Consider the following 23,607-nt stretch of genomic DNA (forward strand, 5'->3'; position numbering starts at 1 on the left):
CATTACGTTTACGGTGACATCCCTATTACGTTTACCGTGACATCCCTATTACGTTTACCGTGACATCCCTATTACGTTTACCGTGACATCCCTATTACGTTAACCGTGACATCCCTATTACGTTTACCGTGACATCCCTATTACGTTTACCGTGACATCCCTATTACGTTTACCGTGACATCCCTATTACGTTAACCGTGACATCCCTATTACGTTTACCGTGACATCCCTATTACGTTTACCGTGACATCCCTATTACGTTTACCGTGACATCCCTATTACGTTAACAGTGACATCCCTATTACGTTTACCGTGACATCCCTATTACGTTTACCGTGACATCCCTATTACGTTTACCGTGACATCCCTATTACGTTAACCGTGACATCCCTATTACGTTTACCGTGACATCCCTATTACGTTAACCGTGACATCCCTATTACGTTTACCGTGACATCCCTATTACGTTTACCGTGACATCACTATTACGTTTACCGTGACATCCCTATTACGTTTACCGTGACATCCCTATTACGTTAACCGTGACATCCCTATTACGTTTACCGTGACATCCCTATTACGTTTACCGTGACATCCCTATTACGTTTACCGTGACATCCCTATTACGTTTACCGTGACATCCCTATTACGTTAACCGTGACATCCCTATTACGTTTACCGTGACATCCCTATTACGTTTACCGTGACATCCCTATTACGTTTACCGTGACATCCCTATTACGTTTACCGTGACATCCCTATTACGTTTACCGTGACATCCCCATTACGGACATATGAGCATGAAAACTTCCATTGATTAGTCATATGCTAATGCTAGCTTGTGTGAGCAAATTCGCATCAATATTGTTTAAACTTGTGTACAGAATCATTTAGGAGGTTACAACCTAGGGCTGGGCAAAATACCGGTACTATAGTTAATACCGGTATATTTCAGAAACCGATATATATTTGAGACAATGCCGCCATACCGGTATCTTTTGATGTGTATTTGTTACGGCCGTTTGCTCTTCTCTGCGCCTGACCGACGAAGCACAGGCCATCCTCTTTGGCTCAGCCCGCCCCTTCCGTGTTCACAGAGGCTTCTCTTATGACGCACATTCAAACATTTTTTTTTTTAAGTATGGCGCGTGGTGTGACTTCTGGACTCCCGAGTGATGCAATGCTTTGGTCAGCGACTGAATTTGGCGATTGGTGAGTGACTCCAGTTTTATTTCCACATACACTAATTTACTTTAGAAGCTATATCTCTCCTTGTAGCAACTTTATCACTAATCTCATCTGTTTATGTTGCTTAGCGACTTAGCACAGAAGCTAACAATAGCTCCTCTCTGCTGCTCGGGGTGTCAAATATTTAACGACAACTGTTTAAAGTCATGATCAATATTAAAGTGACTCACTCCACGGACACTTGTCTGTTTGGTCCAGCTGGCCGGGGAAGCTTTTTCAAGTTTACTTTGGGTAAGCAGTCCATTTATGTCTGCATAGCTTAACTCCAAGTTCCACATTTAAACCCGCAAGTCACGCCCACCTCACTCTGCTCCAACGTCCCACCATTCCTTTGTGCTGGCTTCTATTGGCAGCAGTTCATTCTCAGTATATTCAGCTTCAAAAGATAAGGTAGTGAATCCTCATTTGTCCAAAAGGGGGGGAATATGGTATTTTTTTATTTTTTTTATTTTTTTGTCATAAAAAAATAGAATCATGTGTGCTTACGGACTGTATCCCTGCAGACTGTATTGATCTATATTGATATATAATGTAGGAACCAGAAATATTAATAACAGAAAGAAACAACCCTTTTGTGTGAATGAGTGTAAATGGGGGAGGGAGGTTTTTTGGGTTGGTGCACTAATTGTAAGTGTATCTTGTGTTTTTTATGTTGATTTAATAAAAAAATATAAATATATTATTTTTTTTTTAATTAATTTTTTTTTATTTCTTGTGCAGCCCGGTACCAATCAATCCACGGACCGGTGGTTGGGGACCACTGGACTAAGGTACTGCAGTGAAAATAAGTTTTAAACGCAACCGCCAGCAGCTTTCAGTGCAATGAGCGAGTAGAAGTTCCATCTATCCCGCACACAAACGTGAGGCTATAAAGCTAACGTCAATGAACAAAATGAAGGAAAATTGCTTTGACATAGTACCAGCTAACTTGTTACTTTTTAAAGAATAAACAACACATTACGTTACTACTTACAACACAAATACTCTCAACACTGGTTATCTAGCCATAAAACACTTGGGCAACTTTAAGCAATTTGCATGTTTTTTTGATATACCCGTATATACTGTTTACCGGTATTGGGACTAAAAATACAGCAATATGACTTTTGGTGCATGCTGCCCAGCCTTACCACAACCAATCCAATATCTGACCAAACATTTCAGCTTTGTGTTGCTGCTGACAAAGCATGTCTAACATCTAATAATATTGCACGATAATGAGTTGGTTTTTTTCAGTATATGCCGAGAGTTATTAAAAAATATATAAAAATAAAGCTGTGCAATTCATCCACTTAGAAAATATGAACTAATTACTCAGCAGATCCAGAGATAAGTTGTTTTCAATCTGGAACCCAGTGCTGACAAAAACTAGAGCCGTCCATGTTCTTAACTCAGTGTATGATTACATAGCTCAAACTTTTTCCAGAAAAAAAAACTAAAAGATGCCGGGGCCACTCATTAAAGATACTAAAACCAATACAATATTGGACAATTATCTATCTGAAGAAAACATCCACATCTTAGCTTTGTGTTGCAGTTAAAGCAACGTCCTGGTCGTGGAACTGTGGACCAGCTCTATACTCTCGGCAGGGTCCTTGAGGGTGCATGGGAGTTTGCCCAACCAGTCTACATGTGCTTTGTGGACTTGGAGAAGGCATTCGACCGTGTACCCCGGGAAGTCCTGTGGGGAGTGCTCAGAGAGTATGGGGTAACGGACTGTCTTATTGTGGCAGTTCGCTCCCTGTATGATCAGTGCCAGAGCTTGGTCCGCATTGCCGGCAGTAAGTCGGACACGTTTCCAGTGAGGGTTGGACTCCGCCAAGGCTGCCCTTTGTCACCGATTCTGTTCATAACCTTTATGGACAGAATTCTAGGCGCAGTCAGGGCGTTGAGGGGATCTGGTTTGGTGGCTGCAGGATTAGGTCTCTGCTATTTGCAGATGATGTGGTCCTGATGGCTTCCTCTGGCCAAGATCTTCAGCTCTCGCTGGATCGGTTCGCAGCCGAGTGTGAAGCGACTGGGATGAGAATCAGCACCTCCAAGTCCGAGTCCATGGTTCTCTCCCGGAAAAGGGTGGAGTGCCATCTCCGGGTTGGGGAGGAGATCTTGCCCCAAGTGGAGGAGTTCAAGTACCTCGGAGTCTTGTTCACGAGTGGGGGAAGAGTGGATCGTGAGATCGACAGGCGGATCGGTGCGGCATCTTCAGTAATGCGGACGCTGTATCGATCCGTTGTGGTGAAGAAGGAGCTGAGCTGGAAGGCAAAGCTCTCGATTTACCGGTCGATCTACGTTCCCATCCTCACCTATGGTCATGAGCTTTGGGTCATGACCGAAAGGACAAGATCACGGGTACAAGCGGCCGAAATTAGTTTTCTCCGCCGAGTGGCGGGGCTCTCCCTTAGAGATAGGGTGAGAAGCTCTGTCATTCGGGGGGAGCTCAAAGTAAAGCCGCTGCTCCTCCACATCGAGAGGAGCCAGATGAGGTGGTTCAGGCATCTGGTCAGGATGCCACCCGAACGCCTCCCTAGGAAGGTGTTTCGGGCACGTCCGACCGGTAGGAGGCCACGGGGAAGACCCAGGACACACTGGGAAGACTATGTCTCCCGGCTGGCCTGGGAACGCCTCGGGATCCCCCGGGAGGAGCTGGACGAAGTGGCTGGGGAGAGGAAAGTCTGGGCTTCCCTGCTTAAGCTGCTGCCCCCGCGACCCGACCTCGGATAAGCGGAAGAAGATGGATGGATGGATGGATAGTGTAATATCTAATCTATTGAATTATTTTTTGGAACTTTTTTATTTTCCTGAGGGAACTCTCCTGAAGGAATCAATAAAGTACTACCTATCTATCTTATTATTCTTTACTAATAGTATTCCACCAACTAAAACCTTCTTGAGGTCTTTAGCAAATTGGAAAACAAACCATATCTTGCAAGAAATGTGTACACATGTTCATCATGCACATAAATCATCAAAGGTTATAAACAACTAATAATTTAACAATTTTGGTTTCCAGGTCCCGATATTTGGGAGGATTTGGGCAATTTGCATTTTTCTTCGTTTTTTTCTGTAATGTTCTAATCTTCCATCCATCCATTTTCTTGTTTATTTCGTCATTAGAATGTGTTGCAGCTCAAGAAAAAAAAGTGCTGTAATTAGCCGTACTTTGGTCACCTTTAAGATGGCTCCATATTATATTTACACTACCGTATTTTCCGCACTATTAGCCGCACCTAAAAACCACAAATTTACTCAAAAGCTGACAGTGCGGCTTATAACCCGGTGCGCTTTATATATGGATTAATATTAAGATTCATTTTCATAAAGTTTAGGTCTCGCAACTACGGTAAACAGCCGCCATCTTTTTTCCCCGTAGAAGAGGAAGCGCTTCTTCTTCTACGCAAGCAACCGCCAAGGTAAGCACCCGCCCCCATAGAAGAGGAAGCGCCTCTTCTTCTACTGTAAGCAACCACCCGCCCCCGTAGAAGAAGAAGAAGCGCGCGGATATTACGTTTCATTTCCTTTGTGTGTTTACATCTGTAAAGACCACAAAATGGCTCCTACTAAGCGACAGGTTTCCGGTTCATGAAAAGACGCAATCTCTCCATCCGCACACGGACTACTATTTCACAGCAACTGCCTAAAGACTTTCAAGAAAAGCTGGCTACTTTCCGTGCATATTGTAAAAACAAGATAGCTGAAAAAAAGATCCGGCCAGAGAACATTATCAACATGGACGAGGTTCCACTGACTTTTGATATTCCTGTGAACCGCACTGTGGATACAACGGGAGCACGTACGGTGAATATTCGCACCACAGGGAATGAGAAGTCATCCTTCACTGTGGTTCTAGCTTGCCATGCTAATGGCCAGAAACTTCCACCCATGGTGATATTCAAAAGGAAGACCTTGCCAAAAGAGACCTTTCCAGCCGGCGTCATCATAAAAGCTAACTCGAAGGGATGGATGGATGAAGAAAAGATGAGCGAGTGGTTAAGGGAAGTTTACGCGAAGAGGCCGGGTGGCTTTTTTCACGCAGCTCCGTCCATGTTGATATACGACTCCATGCGCGCCCACATCACGCTGGTTTTTAATATATTATTAAAGTTTGACTGACCTATCTGACTGTTTTTTTGACATTCCCTTTAGCGCAGTTAGATGCGGCTTATAACACGGGGCGGCTTATAGGTGGACAAAGTTTTGAAATATGCCGTTCATTGAAGGCGCGGCTTATAACCCAGGGCGCCTTATGGTGCGGAAAATACGGTACGTTTTAGGGGTCCTTTTTGTATTTGTAGGTATGACATGCTTTTTTCGCTGTCTGCTATACAGTGAAAAATAAATGTTTCCACATGTATACCCACAATACCAATGCTTAATAAAATATAAATAGTGAAAAAAAACATATATAAAAATGTTCTCTGGCGTAAAGAAAGGCTTATCTGATTGGAGACATTCTAAGCTTCCATAACAGTGTTCTCACCTCAGAGCCATCGAACACAAACGCCTGATCATCCGAGCCCAGCTCTTTATCTGCTGCGCAGGCCGGCCGTGCCCAGCCCACTCTCATCTTCCCCGCTGTGACCAGCTCACATTCAAAGTAGCACTTCCCTGCAGTCACGGCGTAGGATTTATCTGCTCTGAACACTCGGCACTTTTCATCAGAGAAGAAGAATCCGTTGGAGAGAATGACTGCAAGGCCAGTAAAAAGAGGAGAAGTTATCCAAGTGACAGGGAGATGGTTTAGCATTCAGCTCTGATTACATTAGGGCTGTCAAAATGTACATTCTAATTATCGCTTTAACCATGTATGAACGCAGATTACTCTCTGCAATGCTTCTTGACCTTAAAGGACAACTGCACTTTTTGGGGAATTTTGCCTATCGTTCACAATCATTCTAAAAAACATGATGAAGGATGCAATTGTTTTTAATGCATACTAAATATTAAAGAAGCCATATGTGAAGATCTGTCCAGAAGTTGTACTGCAATCACGGTCAAAATTCTGTAGTCCCCTGACCCTCTCCCTGACTGATGTTGCCAGATACGCAGCCCAGTCCACATGGATGGACTGGACTACTCCAAGGAACTTCAAACTTCCACTGCCTCTTACTAGGGGTTGAGGTCCTGGGACCATAATAGCTGAATAGACAGGCATTTTGTCAATAACAAATCTCTAAGCAACACATTTTACACAGACATTAGGCTCTTTTCAGGAAGAAGTACGTCATGCCTGCATACAATACCACATCATAGAGAACAAAAAATAAATAAATATCACATCATACGGTTATTGTCAGTACTATCAGAAAACAAAGACTAAAACCAACTACAACCAACGCTAGCAATGGTTATACTGCTGAAAATAAGTAGAGCATGATTAGTGCATGTGCCTCATAATACCAAGGTCCTGGGTTCAATCCTGGGCTTGGGATCTTTCTGTGTGGAGTTTGCATCTTCTCCCCGTGACTGCGTGGCTTCCCCCCACCTCCAAAGACATGCACCTGGGGATAGGCTCCTCCCACCTCCAAAGACATGCACCTGGGGATAGGCTCCTCCCACCTCCAAAGACATGCACCTGGGGATAGGCTCCTCCCACCTCCAAAGACATGCACCTGGGGATAGGTTGATTGGCAACACTAAATGGTCCCTAGTGTGTGAATGTTGTCTATCTGTATTGGCCCTGTGATGAGGTGGCAACTTGTCCAGGGTGTACCCCGCCTTCCACCCGAATGCAGCTGAGATAGGCTACAGCACCCCCCGCGACCCTGAAAGGGACAAGGGGTAGAAAATGGATGGATGGATGCTCAGCAGCCTAATGTACGTCCAAAACTAAAGAGGAGACATTTGACCAAGGTATGCCTATAAACTACTATTTCAGAGGTTTCAGGTTGCCATATAACTTGGTACATGTAGTCCACAATATGCAAACACTGATGAGGAATTATTTGATCATGTGATTTGTCTCCATACCTTTCACAATGCCATGATGACTAATGTTGGAAGCCATTTCCTCAGCGTATTGAGAAGGAAATAGGCACTGACACTACACATATCCACTTAGCTTTTATTTGTACTAAATACATGTTGTCCTGTCAGTTGGATGACACATGGACATACATGCTAACTAGCATATGTTAGCATGTATGTCCATGTATCATCGACCGGGCTAGCATGCTAACATTGGTTGCAGGAACATACTATCTTTGTTAGACAAGAGCATAGACTGTATTGACCATATAGTGACATACCAAATGTCCATTTCCATTTATTACAAGTCATAAGAAAAGGTAAATGCCTGCCTTACCTGTCAAGGAGGAAATGAGCAAGTTTTGCATCAGATGAAAAAATCTTCAATGGTCTCCATCTTTCAAAGGCATCTCCCATACAAATCCTGGTTTTGTTGCTGGCTTTGTCATGAATAAGTTGAGAATGGTAACTTTTAGATGGACTAAGGTCTGACATGTTTAGTAACTTTACCAGTGGCAGTAGCCAGACCTGGATGTGACACACTCACAGACTTTCTCATTGGTCAAACTGTGGAGGGCGGGGCTTCAGAATGAAAACAATAACAAGATTTCCGGGCTGTAAATCTCATTTTGAAATAAGCATATGAACTACTGTTATCAGTTATAGAGGTATCGGAAAAGAAGATGATTTATTAATGCCTTTTGACATATGAGGGCCATATATTGATTACTTAACATGAAATTATTACATATGGCACCTTTCAATAAAATAAAATCCATCTATCAAGTTCACTTACTATGGAGCCTATAGGAGACATTCAATTCTGCCTATAGAGCCCCTCAAACATCCAAACACCTCTATTATGGTTTTATATACATGATGTAGGTATATACGTAATGTAGTAACATTTATAACATTTTAATATTTACATATTTTTATCATTTTAAGCATACGCGGCGCATTCATTTTAAAAAAGGCATCACAATGTTCACATTTTTTTCTTCATCAATGATTATTACTCACTGCAGACTTCATGAGAGCCAACAGACATACTAAAACATGACTTACTGTACAAGGTCTGCTGTCATTAGGATGCCGACTGCTAGGATGTTCATATATTCCCATTTAGATGGGGGGAAACAAGTGCTTTTCGTGTCGTCCTCGCCAGTTCCAGGTCCGAAATGGCTGTCAAAGTGTCCCAACTTGTCAGATTATATCACCAGCCAGCTACCTTCCAGTTGAGATGCATGATTTATGATCTACAATAAACTTCCAGGGAGCAAGGAAGCAGCAGACCACTGGATGATGTCAACATAGGCACGCAGGAAGTGACCACAGTGCCGCTATAAATAGTTAGTCTGCGTTAGCATTTATAATAACAATGTCACTAATACTTGTTAATATTTAAGTCATGTAAATGGAGTATTGTTGGCACTTTTTCGGATTTTATTGTCTCTGCTGTAAGCAGACTTTTATTTACGTCTATTTCTTCTTTAGAATAAATCATACCTGCCAACTTTTGAAATCAGAAAAACCTAGTAGCCAGGGTCCAGGACAAAGTCCTGGTGGGGGGTTCAGGCTTCGCCCCCCGACGCAAAATGATTATTAGCATTCAGACAGCTTAAAATGTTGCTAAAACCATTACTTTTCTATCAGTCACAGTGACTTTTCAAAACAAAAATATTACAGCAAAAATCATATGAGTTGATTGACATGTTTATTCTGTAAGCTAACTTCAATAGTTTGAAATTATTTTGACAGTTAATGCCAGTTATCCTGTCAACCTTTCACAAGACTTCAATTTGTTAATTGAAAGTATAAACACTTTTTACAGTAAACAAATGGTAAAACAGTACTAAACAATTCCATTAAAAAAAAATTGGTGTCATTATTAACTTTCTGTCCAAGCTTGTATAATCTACTGCCTTGTTCAATTGTAAAAAATATTCTGTGCCTAAAATTCACATTTCTATCACAATTATCATACTGTAAACATGGTAAGCTAACTTCATTAAAATTAATAGTCCTGTCAATAGCATGGAATTACAATTCAAATGTAGTTTTTTTGTAAGCCTTTCAAAAGAATTCAAAATATGAAAAATGAATGAAAATGAATTGAAGCCATCAGACACTTGAAAAGTGGCACATCACATCTCTAATGTAATCATTTGAACTTTTCAACAGAAATAGAACTGCAAAAATATTAAGGACATACTTCTGTATTTTGGTAGTTATGCTGTCAACATTTAACAAGATTTCTTCAACTTGGACTTGAAAGCATAAATAGTATAAACACTTTTAACAGTATAACAGTACTAAACAATTCCAATAGATAACATTGGTGTCATTACCTTTTTGTGGCTAAAATCCAAATTTAGCAACGGCATTAGACTTGTGTTTTTTTGTCCCAACGTGGTCTTTTACATCGCTAATTCCTCCGTGTCCGATCGAAAAATCTTGTCTGCACAAGGTGCAATTCGCGTAGTTTTCACCCTTTTTGGAACGGATAATTATTCCCGGATAGGCTTTTGAATATTCTTCACGGAATGACTGCAGTTTTCTTTTCGGTTTAAGACTCGTTTGCGATTTTTCTCCGGCTGATTCCATGATCGTTCGCTCGTTTGGAAACAATGGCAACTGGTGCCTCGTGCTTGGCAGCGGTGCTATAAATAACCTCGCGCATTTTTAAAAAATATTTTTTTTTAATTAATGAAAAAACTTATTTTTTATCACTGCAACCGTAACCCGGAATAGGTTGATGAAAACCGTACTAATTACGGGAAAACCGGAGTAGTTGGCAGGTATGATAAATGCATAGGTTGTCATGTCTTTCCCAATGATTGTGAAGAAATAAAGTGCAGTTTCCCTTTAAGCGTGGAGCAGGTTGTTAAATGGTCAGTGATCAGGTGGATGCGTACGAGGAGACTGACCGGTGTGCTCAGTGGCAATTTCCACTTCAAAATAAACCCGAAATGACCTGCATTCAAGTAAAAATGCTACTATAACTTGACTATAAAATTGCATTTTTCGTCAAAACATTGGGGTCTTTTTTCAAGTGAATTCAAATGATGCACGCTAGCAGCAATTTCCTGCGATCAGAACAAGTGTGATGACTCTGATAAAGGAAATGTAATGTTTTGACAGCACTAAATGAAATGCAGGCTGTTTTGTTGCATGTGACGTACTATGTTCCTGCTTGAGGGTCTCCAGGCTGTAACCGTAGGCCAGCAGCGTGCAAAGGGCCTGCCTGACAACCTTCTGAGCCACTCTGCTGCTGCTTTCATCAAGCAGGCTGTAGGGCACTAGGTTTGGACTCCGCTTTGCTTTGGCGTCCTGAATGAACGCATTCAAAGCACAAAAAATGACAACCCTTATCTACGTCTGACAAGAGCGGCTGTACAAACCTGCTGTGCTCCATAGGTCCATCCCTGCTTTATACGCTCTCTGGCCCAAACATTGTGCTGGTTCTCTGCCAGCAGGTTCACCGCCTCCTCATGGATGGGGCTTATGAAAACCTGGCTGACATCAACGGGCGCAGGTCTGTAGCCACTGGCTTGTTCATACCTGACAAGAAGATGTAAGAGATCCAGCAAGGACCTTCAACTTGAAAGCTACATACTTGCTGGAGAGTGTCATGCAGCGGATGCTCCCCTCTGGGTGTTGCTCCTTTAAAGCCATGTGGAAGCCCACAGCCAGCAGAGTCCTGCAGATCAAAGAACAAATGATGAGTATGTCTCAAATAGGTATAATGCTGTGGAGAGTGCACACCTAAGGATGTCCTGGACTGTGTGAAGGTTGAGGTTCCTTTCCTGCTCTGGCAGCTTGGAGAACTCCACAAGACACGGGTCGAGTCTCTTCCCTTCGTCTCGCTCCTGTTTTGGACCAAAACAAAGCTTAATATGTCACGCGGCAGTGAGCACGGCCATTTTAACACCGCTTCCTTACATTTCCATGTGTCCATCCCAGATCGACCTTTTCCATTACCCAGAGTTCATGGACATTCTCCGCAATCTTATCACAGATATCCTCAAATTGCAATGGCAGTTCCACCTATTAGGATGTCATGGTTACTAAACAGGCAATATCATTGGAATATACAGCGGTACCTCAACTTACAAGTACTTTGACAAACCAGCTCTCTCTCAGCGTTTTGCTATTTAAAAGGGTACTGCACTTTTTGGGGAATTTTCACAATTCTTATGTAAGACAAGAACACATGTTTTTCTTTCTTTCATGCATTGCAATTCATAAATAAACGCTAGCAAAAGTCAGCTAACCATGGAGGTAATGAGAATCGATCTATTCTGCCTTTAAAACGCTCTAAAAAAAGATCCAAAAACCTCCATTAACATTTAATTTACATGCTGTAAGTATATATGTAATGTAGGACCAGGCACATTCATAATAACATGTAATATTGATGTATTTTGCTCATTTTAAGCAAACAGCAACGTATTAATTAGTACAACTCATGACAGACCTCTTGAGAGACAACAACTGTCATGTCTGTGCAATCATGTTTTGTTTTAAGTCATGTTTTGTTTAGTTTCTGGCTTTTCACTCCCTTGTCTTGTTTGCATGATTACCCATTAGTTTCACCTGTTCCACGTTTGGACTCATTGTGCACTCTTGTTTGTCACCATAGCAACCATTAGTTTTCACCTGTCACGTCACGCACCTGTTTCACGTTTTGAGTCACGCACCTGTTTTCACTAATCATGTCCATAGTATTTAAGTTCATTCATTTTCTGTTGTTCGTCCTGACGACATCCCCGCATTTATGCTCCTGCACACTCTCCACACCCTGATGACCCTTGCTACTCTTTTTTTCATGCCGGTTCCATGCCAAGTAAGTTTTTGTTTATTAAGCCACAGTTAGTGTTTTGTTTAATTGTTCATAGTTTCTGCCAATGTGCAAGTTTTGTGTTTATAGTCTAGTTTTGTACCTCCGCCCCTGTGCGCGCTTTTCGTTTATTCCTTTTTTGATAGTTTAAATAAATCATGTACCCACCTTCAAGCCTTGACCAGTCCAGTTCATTTGCACCACGGGAGAACAAACCAAGCCACAGTCCGAGTCATGACAACAACTACTTTTTGGATAAATGATGATGATCCAGAACCTTATCTTTCTTAGCTTGAATATATGGAGAAAGAGCTACAAGTTTTAAAAGCTGAGCAAGCAGCAGTATTGTGAAGCGCTAAACAAGAAATACACACTACCAACATAATAAAACAACTTACTGTACAATGTCTGCTATTAGTGGGGGCCGATTGATGGGATGTTTATATCTTTCCGTTCAGATGAAGAATTAATCATAATCCTCAGGCAGGTAAACAAATACAAATAAAAAACAAGCATTGTTGTGTCTTTCTCGCCATTCCTAGGTCTAAGTTGAACGTCAAAGTTGACCAACTTGTCGGTTTATGTCCACAACCTTCTACAACCCAGGTGAGAGGCATGATTTATAATCTAGATTGTACTTTTCACCAACTCAGAGGCGATTGAGCAGCTCAGTATGTCTTAGCTCTATAAGCTAGTTGTGTCTCTGTGATCATGGTGCAGCTAAAAGTACTTCCTCACTTATAATAACAATATCGCTTGTACTTAGTTAACATTCAGGTCAAGATTATTAACTGTTGTTCTTGGCGGAGTCTGCAGAGTGAAGTGAAGTGAATTATATTTATATAGCGCTTTTCTCAAGTGACTCAAGCCAATATCTAAGTTCCATTGAAAGCAGTGTGGGTGGCACTGGGAGCAGGTGGGTTAAGTGTCTTGCCCACGGACACAACGGCAGTGAATAGGATGGCGGAAGCGGGGATCGAACCTGCAACCCTGAAGTTGCTGGCACGGCCACTCTACCAACCGAGCTATACCGCCCCAGAGATGGTTGTCCTTCTGGTACAGTCCCCAAGGTAAATGCTGAACAACACTATTAGATTATTTCATAAAACTACTGAAGCTGTTCAGGGCTAGGGTTATTATGTTATATGTTATTTTAAACAATATTCATTATCTAACAATGAGTATCTCTTATTAAAAGGCATGTGGTGCCCGGATTAAATTGGTTTAAATTCATTTCAATAGGTGGTGCCAATTTGAGTGTTTTGAGTTAAAAGCCCAGTGGTGGAATGAATTGTGCTCATAAATTGAGGGAGGTACCACTGTATACTAAGTTTTAATGTCTCGACAGAATTGTACCTCGCTAACGTCGACTGGCGAGGGAGTGAAGGTCACTGGATTGATGGGCTCAAAAGGACCCATGAGCTCTTGTTTGCCATCTTCTTGATCCAAAATGTACCGATGACAAAGCTCTACTCTCAGCCTGACTTTCGGAAGGAGAGCCTCGGAACACGGAATAAAACCGTGCGGCGGGAGGAATCGGAACTCTCCGTGTTGTCCTCCAAGCAGAAACCGAACCCTTAAACAGAAAAGAATGCCGACAGATCAGTAAGAAAAATGAGCTCTGCTTTCTTTACGGAGCACATGTGTTGTTTCTAAGTACAACTAAGATTGATAAATGAAAGTTTACTTGACTCCAGGCGAGAAGCTGACCACAGGGTGAAGAAGTCCATGGAGACAGAAGTTCTCCAGCATGCCCTGCACAGGGAGGCCGTTGACCCGGAAAGAGATGCAGGGGGCGTTGAGGTCCAGGCAGCAGCTGACCACATCCTGGTCCGTCAGCAGGTGCGGGAAGGGGGAGGTGACTCTGCGTGCCACGCAGCCTTCATGCAGAGTCAGCAGTTGTTCTTATTCTATTCTCTCATGATTCATCTCATCTCATCTCACCTGACCACAGGTGAAGGCCATCGAAGCCAAAGGAGCTAAGGTCATCTCCCACCCCGTTGGCGCCCCAGCCGTCTCCTCCGGTGGGCCTGGGCCGGTAGCCCTGGGTAGAAGCCCAGCCCACCCGCAGGTGTGTGGGCTCTGACGTAAGGAAGGGCAGGACTCGATCCACCACCAGCTCGTAGTACCACCTCCGAGGCTGGGCCGAGTCGTCCCCCAGGGCCAGAAAGACGTTAGGCCTCACACTTTGAAAAGAAGAACACCGTATTTACTCAGTTCACTACATTCTAAATCACAACTCTATACATTTTTCTATTCTATTTATTTTGCACAAAGGCATTTTTGTCAATGCGCACTATATTTTGGACAATGGACGATATGTACAAATGTGTGCTGGTATAAGGATAAAGTTCCTTGAATAGATTGTATTCAGTCACTTGACTTCTTCCCAGAAGTGAGAAGCAGTGGTGGTCAACCAAGTCAAGATGGCGTTTGTACAGCAAGCAGCGTGCAAACTATCTAAGTACAAAAGAGGCTTAAATCTTCCTGCAAAAAATCTAATAGATCCCTATACTTTATCAAAACCAGATTTGTGGAGTGATATCAAGAAATATACATCGGTCGCATTCCCAGACATATGGAACTATTGTGCTCCAGACATCATTCTACACCGCAAAACAGATGAAAAGTTGTAAAAGCATGGAGGTCTACTACTTCTTTGTGTGTGTCTGGGTCAAGGACATTGCTATCAACACGCTCCCGGATAAATATGGATCCTTTTTGCACCGATAAGGTTGCATTTCATGATTTAACTTTGCATCTACTGCTATGTTTGTTGTTGTTGTTGTTGCACGCAGTTTACCAGTATTGTGTTTTTATCAAAATATAATTATACTGTAGATATCAACATTGTGTACGTGCTGAAAGATTCATTTATGATTGTTTATCAAAATATAACTATAGATGTCAACATTGTGTATGTGCTAGAGATGCCCGGTTTGCGGGCACAACCGCGAAGTCCGCGGATCGGGCGGATGAAATTAAAAAAAATTAGATTTTATCCGCGGGTCGGGTCGGGCAGTTGAAATTAAAAAAAATTAGATTTTAAATAGATTCAGGCGGGTGGCAGTTAAACCAATTGGGAAATATATATACATAGTTAAATGTTGTTACCCACATACGAAAAACGAGCAGGCACCTGCAGCATATGCCACAACAGAAGAAGAAAAAAAAAGAGAGATGGACACTTTTACGGAGCAGAGAAGGGACGCCTCGCCGGGGTCCGGGACCGAGGCCCCTTCCCCCGAGAGGGCCCCACCGGGAGCCGTAGCTGAGGCGATCCGCGAGAAGGGCCCGACGCACGTCCAGGGTCACCACCGCGCCCACCGCACCGACACCCCGCCTCGTCCGCCTTCGCCGCGGCCGGCGTCACGCGCAGCAGGTAAGCAGCTTACCTGCCCGCCACCCCCGTGGCCGGGGGCTCGTAACAGGGGTCACTCCGCGCGCAGTGCGCTCACGAAAGGGGTGGGGCTCACCCTGGTTGATATAGACAGCAGGACGGTGGCCATGGAAGTTGGAACCCGCTAAGGAGTGTGTAACAACCCACCTGCCGAATCAACTAGCCCTGAAAATGGATGGCGCTGGAGCGTCGGGCCCATACCCGGCCGTCGCCGGCAGCGAGATGCGCTTGGAGGTGCGCTCAGCGCGGCTCCCATATGATTCCGCACTGGTGTGCGTCTGGGCCGTGACAGCGTGGCACGCGAATGTCTGTGCTGCATTGGATCAGTCTCCTTTCTTTAACAGGCAAAAGCTTTATAACCTCACTAATGCCTTGCATCGTCTATATTAGATATATAACAACGGGCGGGTGCGGGCGGGTGCGGTTCTGATCAAATGTTACATCGGGTGGATGGCGGATGGTTGACGACTTTCTGATGCGGTTGCGGATGAAATAATTGCCTATCCGCGCATCTCTAGTATGTGCTGAAAGATTCATTTATGATTGTTTATCAAAATATAACTATAGATGTCAACATTGTGTACATGCTGAAAGATTCATTTATGATTGTTTATCAAAATATAACTATAGATGTCAACATCGTGTACGTGCTGAAAGATTCATTTATGATTGTTTATCAAAATATAACTATAGATGTCAACATTGTGTATGTGCTGAAAGATTCATTTATGATTGTTTATCAAAATATAACTATAGATGTCAACATTGTGTACGTGCTGAAAGATTTATTTATGATTGTTTATCAAAATATAACTATAGATGTCAATATTGTGTACGTGCTGAAAGATTCATTTATGATTGTTTATCAAAATATAACTATAGATGTCAACATTGTGTACGTGCTGAAAGATTCATTTATGATTGTTTATCAAAATATAACTATAGATGTCAACATTGTGTACGTGCTGAAAGATTCATTTATGATTGTTTATCAAAATATAACTATAGATGTCAACATTGTGTACGTGCTTAAAGATTCATTTATGATTGTTGTCTTTGGTAAAAACTTAACTCTTTTAGGTTTTGCTCACATTTGCTTTCTTTTATCGAGACTTTTCAAAACACTCGTAGCAAACGTGTTTAAGAAATACAAATAATATCAAGATAATACTTAAGTAATAAACGTTAAAAGTATATCAAACCAACCTTTAAAAAAGTAGTGACTGCAAATGAATGCATTCTTCAACTCTGCTCCCTTGAACTGGAGTGTGAGTTGCCTTTCTCCTCGTCCTGTTGTAAAATCTTTCGCCCTTTTTAATGACCTCTTGACGAAGTCTGAAGAAAGGTTTATCTTTTTCGTGGTTTGAATGATTCGTACAGACGAAAGCATAAGTGGGATCCAAACACTAGTTGCAGAATCTAATACACTAAATAGAAAAAATAGAATAGCTGTGATGTACATTAATTACAAGACAATAAGTCAGTTGGGACTGGTTACTTCCAGGTTGTGTGTTTTGGATGGAAAGCATCATTTGATCAGTTTCTATTTGTGTGTGACAAATACAAATGCACATCTTGAAAATAAACCGCAGTTCCTGCAGAAGCTCTCAGGGCAGACAAGGAATCAGACGACAGGCAGAGGAAATAAAAAGCTGAATTGGAGTAAACATACAAATGAGAAATTGTGTTTCAACAAGAAGTGGAGGTGACAGCAAGCAAAATGGCTTCAGGAGGGATTGTGGCAAGAGGAGGAGGAGGATGCTTGGGAATGGACCGAGCAGCAGGTGGAAAGAATTCTAAACAAAATCAACAATAATAACGTCTGGCTGACATAGAGCAGCGTAATTAAAGCAGCCAGGAAGGATGACAAAGCAGGTGGTTCTATTCCACCTCTAAACATTCTTTTTGTCCAAGTGTCCTTTTGTGTTAGGCCTCCAAATAAAAAGCAGGAATGTTATTTTGAAAAAAACCTCATGAATTCACATCTGGATCAAAGAGTTGACTTTTTCATATGTTTAATTAGATGAAAACACACTCACAACTGTCTATCTCTCTGTTCGATTACAATTGATCATCTTTCAAAGAATGCATTTTCACACTGTGGTTCACCTCAGACTTTGTGAAATTCCAAATTAAATTGAGATTCTCTTCCAAATTCCAACTGTGTCACATTCATTTAAATTCAGGTTGTAAACAGGGAGAATAATTCAAATACAATCCAATTACCGTATTTTCCGCACTATTAGCCGCACCTAAAAACCACAAATTTTCTCAAAAGCTGACAGTGCGCCTTATAACCCGGTGCGCTTTATATATGGATAAATATTAAGATTCATTTTCATAAAGTTTCGGTCTCGCAACTTCGGTAAACAGCCGCCATCTTTTTTCCCGGTAGAACAGGAAGCGCTTCTTCTTCTACGCAAGCAACCGCCAAGGTAAGCACCCGCCCCCATAGAACAGGAAGCGCTTCTTCTTCTACTGTAAGCAACCACCCGCCCGCGTAGAAGAAGAAAAAGAGCGCGGATATTACCGTACGTTTCATTTCCTGTTTACATCTGTAAAGACCACAAAATGGCTCCTACTAAGCGACAAGGATCCGGTTCATGAAAAGACGCAATCTCTTCATCCGCACACGGATTACTATTTCACAGCAACTGATATTCCTGTGAACCGCACTGTGGATACAACGGGAGCACGTACGGTGAATATTCGCACCACAGGGAATGAGAAGTCATCCTTCACTGTGGTTCTAGCTTGCCATGCTAATGGCCAGAAACTTCCACCCATGGTGATATTCAAAAGGAAGACCTTGCCAAAAGAGACCTTTCCAGCCGGCGTCATCATAAAAGTTAACTCGAAGGGATGGATGGATGAAGAAAAGATGAGCGAGTGGTTAAGGTAAGTTTACGCGAAGAGGCCGGGTGGCTTTTTTCACGCAGCTCTGTCCATGTTGATATACGTATGTTTGTGATTGCACATTTGCGTACATTTTGGGAGTGAACAGAGTTGTTAGAACGCTGGTTTTTAATATATTATTAAAGTTTGACTGACCTATCTGACTGTTTTTTTGACATTCCTTTAGCGCAGTTAGATGCGGCTTATAACACGGGGCGGCTTATAGGTGGACAAAGTTTTGAAATATGCCGTTCATTGAAGGCGCGGCTTATAACCCAGGGCGCCTTATGGTGCGGAAAATACGGTACAATTGAAAGAAGTAAAAGTGAAAATACCATCAAATTCTGATTGATCATTTTGACATATTTCAGAATCAACTACCATATTTCTCGGACTATAATTTCGCACTTGAAATACTTTCATTTCCTCAAAAACCGACAGTGCACCTTTTAACTCGCTGCACCTAATGTAGGTATTAATAGTGGTTGTGCTTACCGACCCCAAATCTATGTTATTTGGTTCATGGTGTAATGATAAGTGTGACCAAGTAGATGGCAGTCACACATAAGAGATATGTGGAGACTGCAGGTTGACGCCTGTTAAACAAATGACGCTACATTTTGATGTTTCTTTGAGAATATAGAACATTATACACGGCGCTCAAAAATCTGTCAAAATGTTTTAGTACGACTTTGGTAAGCTACGAAGCCTGATGGTTTGTCATAGCATTACGGCTACCATAGTCAGACGTACTGTGCTTCAACATACGGTATTATTATGGTGTGCGTATAAGGACCCAAAAATGGCACCTATTAGGAGACATCATCTGGCATTTTGTTTCGCAATATTATGCAAAACCAACTTTTCTTACCTATTGCAATCTGCTGATGTGTATTTGGGATCTGCATAAGTCCCGAAAATGTGTGTGCGTCCGCCATTGTAGCCCATGCCGTAGTCAATGAGCTCCTTCTTTTTCTGTATCCTCTTGTTATGGGGCATTCTTCCTCTGTTGTTGCCATTTCTAATACAAATTAGCGTAGAGTTTTAACTTAAATCTGTCAGTAGATTCGCTATGGTAGCGCTAAAAACTACCAGTATGCCCTACGGTCCGAAAAATACAGTACTGCAACATTTCTTAACCTGTTCAAACTGTTCAACTCATTGAAGACATTTAAGACTGTCTGTACTTAGTGCGGTCATATTAGGTGCTAACATGCTAACAGTTAGCATTTTAACTATTTTTATAGGAAGAGAACTAGAAGTCACGGATATCATGCTAACATTCTAACTTTTGACATTTTAGCCAATTTTGTAGGTATAAAACTTACAGTTATGAAGGTTGTTACTTGGCGCTATCTTGCAAACATGCTAACTGTCTACATTTTTGACAATTTTCTAGATGTAAAACTGAAAATCTTCTTACTTTCAAATTATGGAAGAGTCGAAAAATACTTAATTTCCCGGAATGCTTTACTTTGGCCAAGTATTCAAAATGGAGGGAATTTGAGTTTAACTTTAGTATTTATAAAGTATTTTTAGTATTTAAACCAAAACTTTTGTTAAATGTGACACATTCTTCCTGTCACTTGATCTAAGAAATATCTTGGAATTGGTATTAATTCCACTTCCTGTAGTTCCAATTTTAATTCAACAACCAATTAATTCAAATTGCAAATGCAATTCAAAATCCAATCCTTAAACTGAATTGAACTGAGGTGGAGAAGTGTGTACATGCCTTCTCACAGGGAACATCAGAGAGTATGAAGGACTGGTCTTGTCCTTAAACTGAATTGAACTGAGGTAGAAGAAGTGTGTACATGCCTTCTCACAGGGAACATCAGACAGTATAAAGGACTGATCTTGTCCTTAAACTGAATTGAACTGAGGTAGAAGAAGTGTGTACATGCCTTCTCACAGGGAACATCAAAGAGTATGAAGGACTGGTCTTGTCCTTAAACTGAATTGAACTGAGGTGGAGAAGTGTGTACATGCCTTCTCACAGGGAACATCAGAGAGTATGAAGGACTGGTCTTGTCCTTAAACTGAATTGAACTGAGGTGGAGAAGTGTGTACATGCCTTCTCACAGGGAACATCAGAGAGTATGAAGGACTGGTCTTGTCCTTAAACTGAATTGAACTGAGGTAGAAGAAGTGTGTACATGCCTTCTCACAGGGAACATCAGACAGTATGAAGGACTGGTCTCGTCCTTAAACTGAATTGAACTGAGGTGGAGAAGTGTGTACATGCCTTCTCACAGGGAACATCAGAGAGTATGAAGGACTGGTCTTGTCCTTAAACTGAATTGAACTGAGGTAGAAGAAGTGTGTACATGCCTTCTCACAGGGAACATCAAAGAGTATGAAGGACTGGTCTTGTCCTTAAACTGAATTGAACTGAGATGGAGAAGTGTGTACATGCCTTCTCACAGGGAACATCAAAGAGTATGAAGGACTGGTCTCGTCCTTAAACTGAATTGAACTGAGGTGGAGAAGTGTGTACATGCCTTCTCACAGGGAACATCAGAGTATGAAGGACTGGTCTTGTCCTTAAACTGAATTGAACTGAGGTAGAAGAAGTGTGTACATGCCTTCTCACAGGGAACATCAAAGAGTATGAAGGACTGGTCTTGTCCTTAAACTGAACTGAACTGAGGTGGAGAAGTGTGTACATGCCTTCTCACAGGGAACATCAGACAGTATGAAGGACTGGTCTTGTCCTTAAACTGAATTGAACTGAGGTGGAGAAGTGTGTACATGCCTTCTCACAGGGAACATCAGACAGTATGAAGGACTGGTCTTGTCCTTAAACTGAATTGAACTGAGGTAGAAGAAGTGTGTACATGCCTTCTCACAGGGAACATCAGACAGTATGAAGGACTGGTCTCGTCCCGGAAAGATTGATTGTTTGAAGGAACACTACGTTTATTATGTTTGCCTTTAAACATAACAGATGCAATGGTATGCCTTAATCACAGTTTAGTACAGACCTCGGTTTTGAAGTCAAAAGTTTATGTAAACAGCTGTAATCTGATTACAAACACATGTACCGTCGTTACATCATGAACAACTAAAGTTAGCTTAGCACAGGGATTCTCAAACTGCGGTATAGTACGCGGGCTCTATCTTGTGGTATGCCAAAGAATCACTTAATTCAATATTCAAACACAGTGTTACTGTTCAAACTGTAGTATTACCAGGGCCGGCCCGTGGCATAGGCCGTATAGGCAAATGCTAAGGGCGCCGTCCATCAGGGGGCGCCACGCCAGTTCCACAAATGTTGGAGAAAAAAAAAAAAAAAGATAAAAAAAAGTTGGTACTATTATTTCTAAATACAAAAAATAATCCCATGTTAATTAAAATGCAAAGTAAAGCCTATTTAATAGAAATATTATTTGTTACAACATTACGCCCCCAACCCCCCCCCCCGTCCCCCCGCACGGTGCGCCCCCTCCCTTCCCGTATCATGACTCTTTTTGGACGTCACCACATCCAAAAATCAACACAAGATGTCAAAACGGCCAAAACTGTCAGGTGCCCAGGGAAGAAAAAAGAGAAAAGAAGAGGAGGAGAAACGAGAAAAGACAGAGGTAGCAGGTAGGTAACGTTAGCCTACATGAAATTATTTGTCTGTTACAGAATGTGATAGTAACCTGGCTTTTTAGCATTAAGCTAATGTTACATGATTCGGCAATTGCTAATCAATAAATAGCTAGTTCTGTTTTAACGTCGGGTTAATATTGTGGAGGGGGCTAAATTGTTATGGAAAATAATAATGTAACGTTAGGTAATTACAGTACTCCCACCTTACATTCCTCAGGGACATTTGTATTAGATCTTTTAAGCAGGTGTTTTTTGTTTACATTGTTATTGCCTTCTGGTTAGCTAATGTTTGCCCTGCAGGTAATAGTCACTTTTCCACCCCTTTATATATTAGGTATAGTTGTAAGTAAAAAAAAAAGGTCAAAGACAAAGCTATTCGGTTTCTTGTGAGTATATACACTTCACTGCCGATGTGGGGGGGCGCCACCTAAAATCTTGCCTAGGGCGCCAGATTGGTTAGGGCCGGGCCTGAGTATTATAGTAGCCAACTACTAGGTTACTGTATTTTAATGTCGGTCATTATGGTGGTGTCTGGAGAGCCGAGTGTTTAGAAAAATAAGTTTTTCCTTATTTTCTGAAGCTGCTGTCCCACACACTTCTAACCAGTGATCTGTCTTATTTAGATCTGCTTTTTCTTCTCTTGACTCAAAAAGGATGCTTGCTCTAAATGTGAAGAAAATTCCCTGAAGGCATTGCTGAACATTGGGAGGACAGATGGAGCGACAACCTACAAATAAAAAGGCCCGAGGCAAAGAGGCATACAAAATAAGCTCAACCAAAAAAAAAAGAGGAAGGCGAGAATGTTTGTCGAGTGCAAACTTTGAAGGAAAGCAAAGAAATGTGACTTTAAGAGTGCTCCTGTTCCAAAGTGTCATTGACAAAGATGTTTGTGCCACGCTCACGACAAGACAGCGGCGTGGATGACGGAGACACTAATTCATCATTAACTGAAGTGTGACACGGGAAGAGAAGTGCGCCAACATGGGATAAATCTCACGTATTGTTTTGCAAATAGAAAACCAACGAGGAGATCCACTCCACATGAGACCCTGATGTGGTGTGTTGCAGTTGTCATGGCGACAGCTGGTGACCCCACCAGGTTGCTTTCTTCACGCTAATGAGGCCATTTCAGAGAAGCAATCACCACAATAGGTGCTTGTTGGCACGATGAATTACTTTAGTTATTTACATGAATTACAAAGTTAATTACACAAATGGAGGGTAGAAATAAGTAAGCAAAAAAACAAGTATCGGATGATGTAAAAACTCCGATATGAGCAGTCTTGTGCAGGCACTTAACATCTAAATGTCCTCCAATAAGCACACAAAGTTGGTCTTGTAAGGTAAACATTATATGCTACTAGCAGCTACACAATAGCACACAAGGTTGGTCTTGTAAGGTAAACATTATACAGGTAAAAGCCAGTAAATTAGAATATTTTGAAAAACTTGATTTATTTCAGTAATTGCATTCAAAAGGTGTAACTTGTACATTATATTTATTCATTGCACACAGACTGATGCATTCAAATGTTTATTTCATTTAATTTTGATGATTTGAAGTGGCAACAAATGAAAATCCAAAATTCCGTGTGTCACAAAATTAGAATATTACTTAAGGCTAATACAAAAAAGGGATTTTTAGAAATGTTGGCCA

At 41.7% G+C, this 23,607-nt stretch overlaps 1 protein-coding gene across 1 annotated transcript in view; it reads right to left on the reverse strand.

The window, feature by feature from the left end:
* The window catches only part of LOC133577041 (ryanodine receptor 2-like), a 194,230-nt gene that overhangs the window by 144,908 nt on the left and 25,715 nt on the right, over positions 1-23,607 (reverse strand). Inside the window, exons 18-26 of the mRNA XM_061930583.2 lie at positions 14,000-14,241; positions 13,743-13,935; positions 13,412-13,631; positions 11,158-11,262; positions 10,981-11,084; positions 10,832-10,915; positions 10,617-10,776; positions 10,398-10,545; positions 5,726-5,934 (exon numbers count right to left, since the gene is read on the reverse strand). Of these exons, the coding sequence (XP_061786567.1) occupies positions 5,726-5,934; positions 10,398-10,545; positions 10,617-10,776; positions 10,832-10,915; positions 10,981-11,084; positions 11,158-11,262; positions 13,412-13,631; positions 13,743-13,935; positions 14,000-14,241 (1,465 nt within the window). The remainder of the gene's footprint in view (positions 1-5,725; positions 5,935-10,397; positions 10,546-10,616; positions 10,777-10,831; positions 10,916-10,980; positions 11,085-11,157; positions 11,263-13,411; positions 13,632-13,742; positions 13,936-13,999; positions 14,242-23,607) is intronic.

This window comes from Nerophis lumbriciformis, linkage group LG02 (assembly GCF_033978685.3).
Source record: "Nerophis lumbriciformis linkage group LG02, RoL_Nlum_v2.1, whole genome shotgun sequence".
In the NCBI taxonomy this organism is placed as follows: domain Eukaryota; kingdom Metazoa; phylum Chordata; class Actinopteri; order Syngnathiformes; family Syngnathidae; genus Nerophis; species Nerophis lumbriciformis.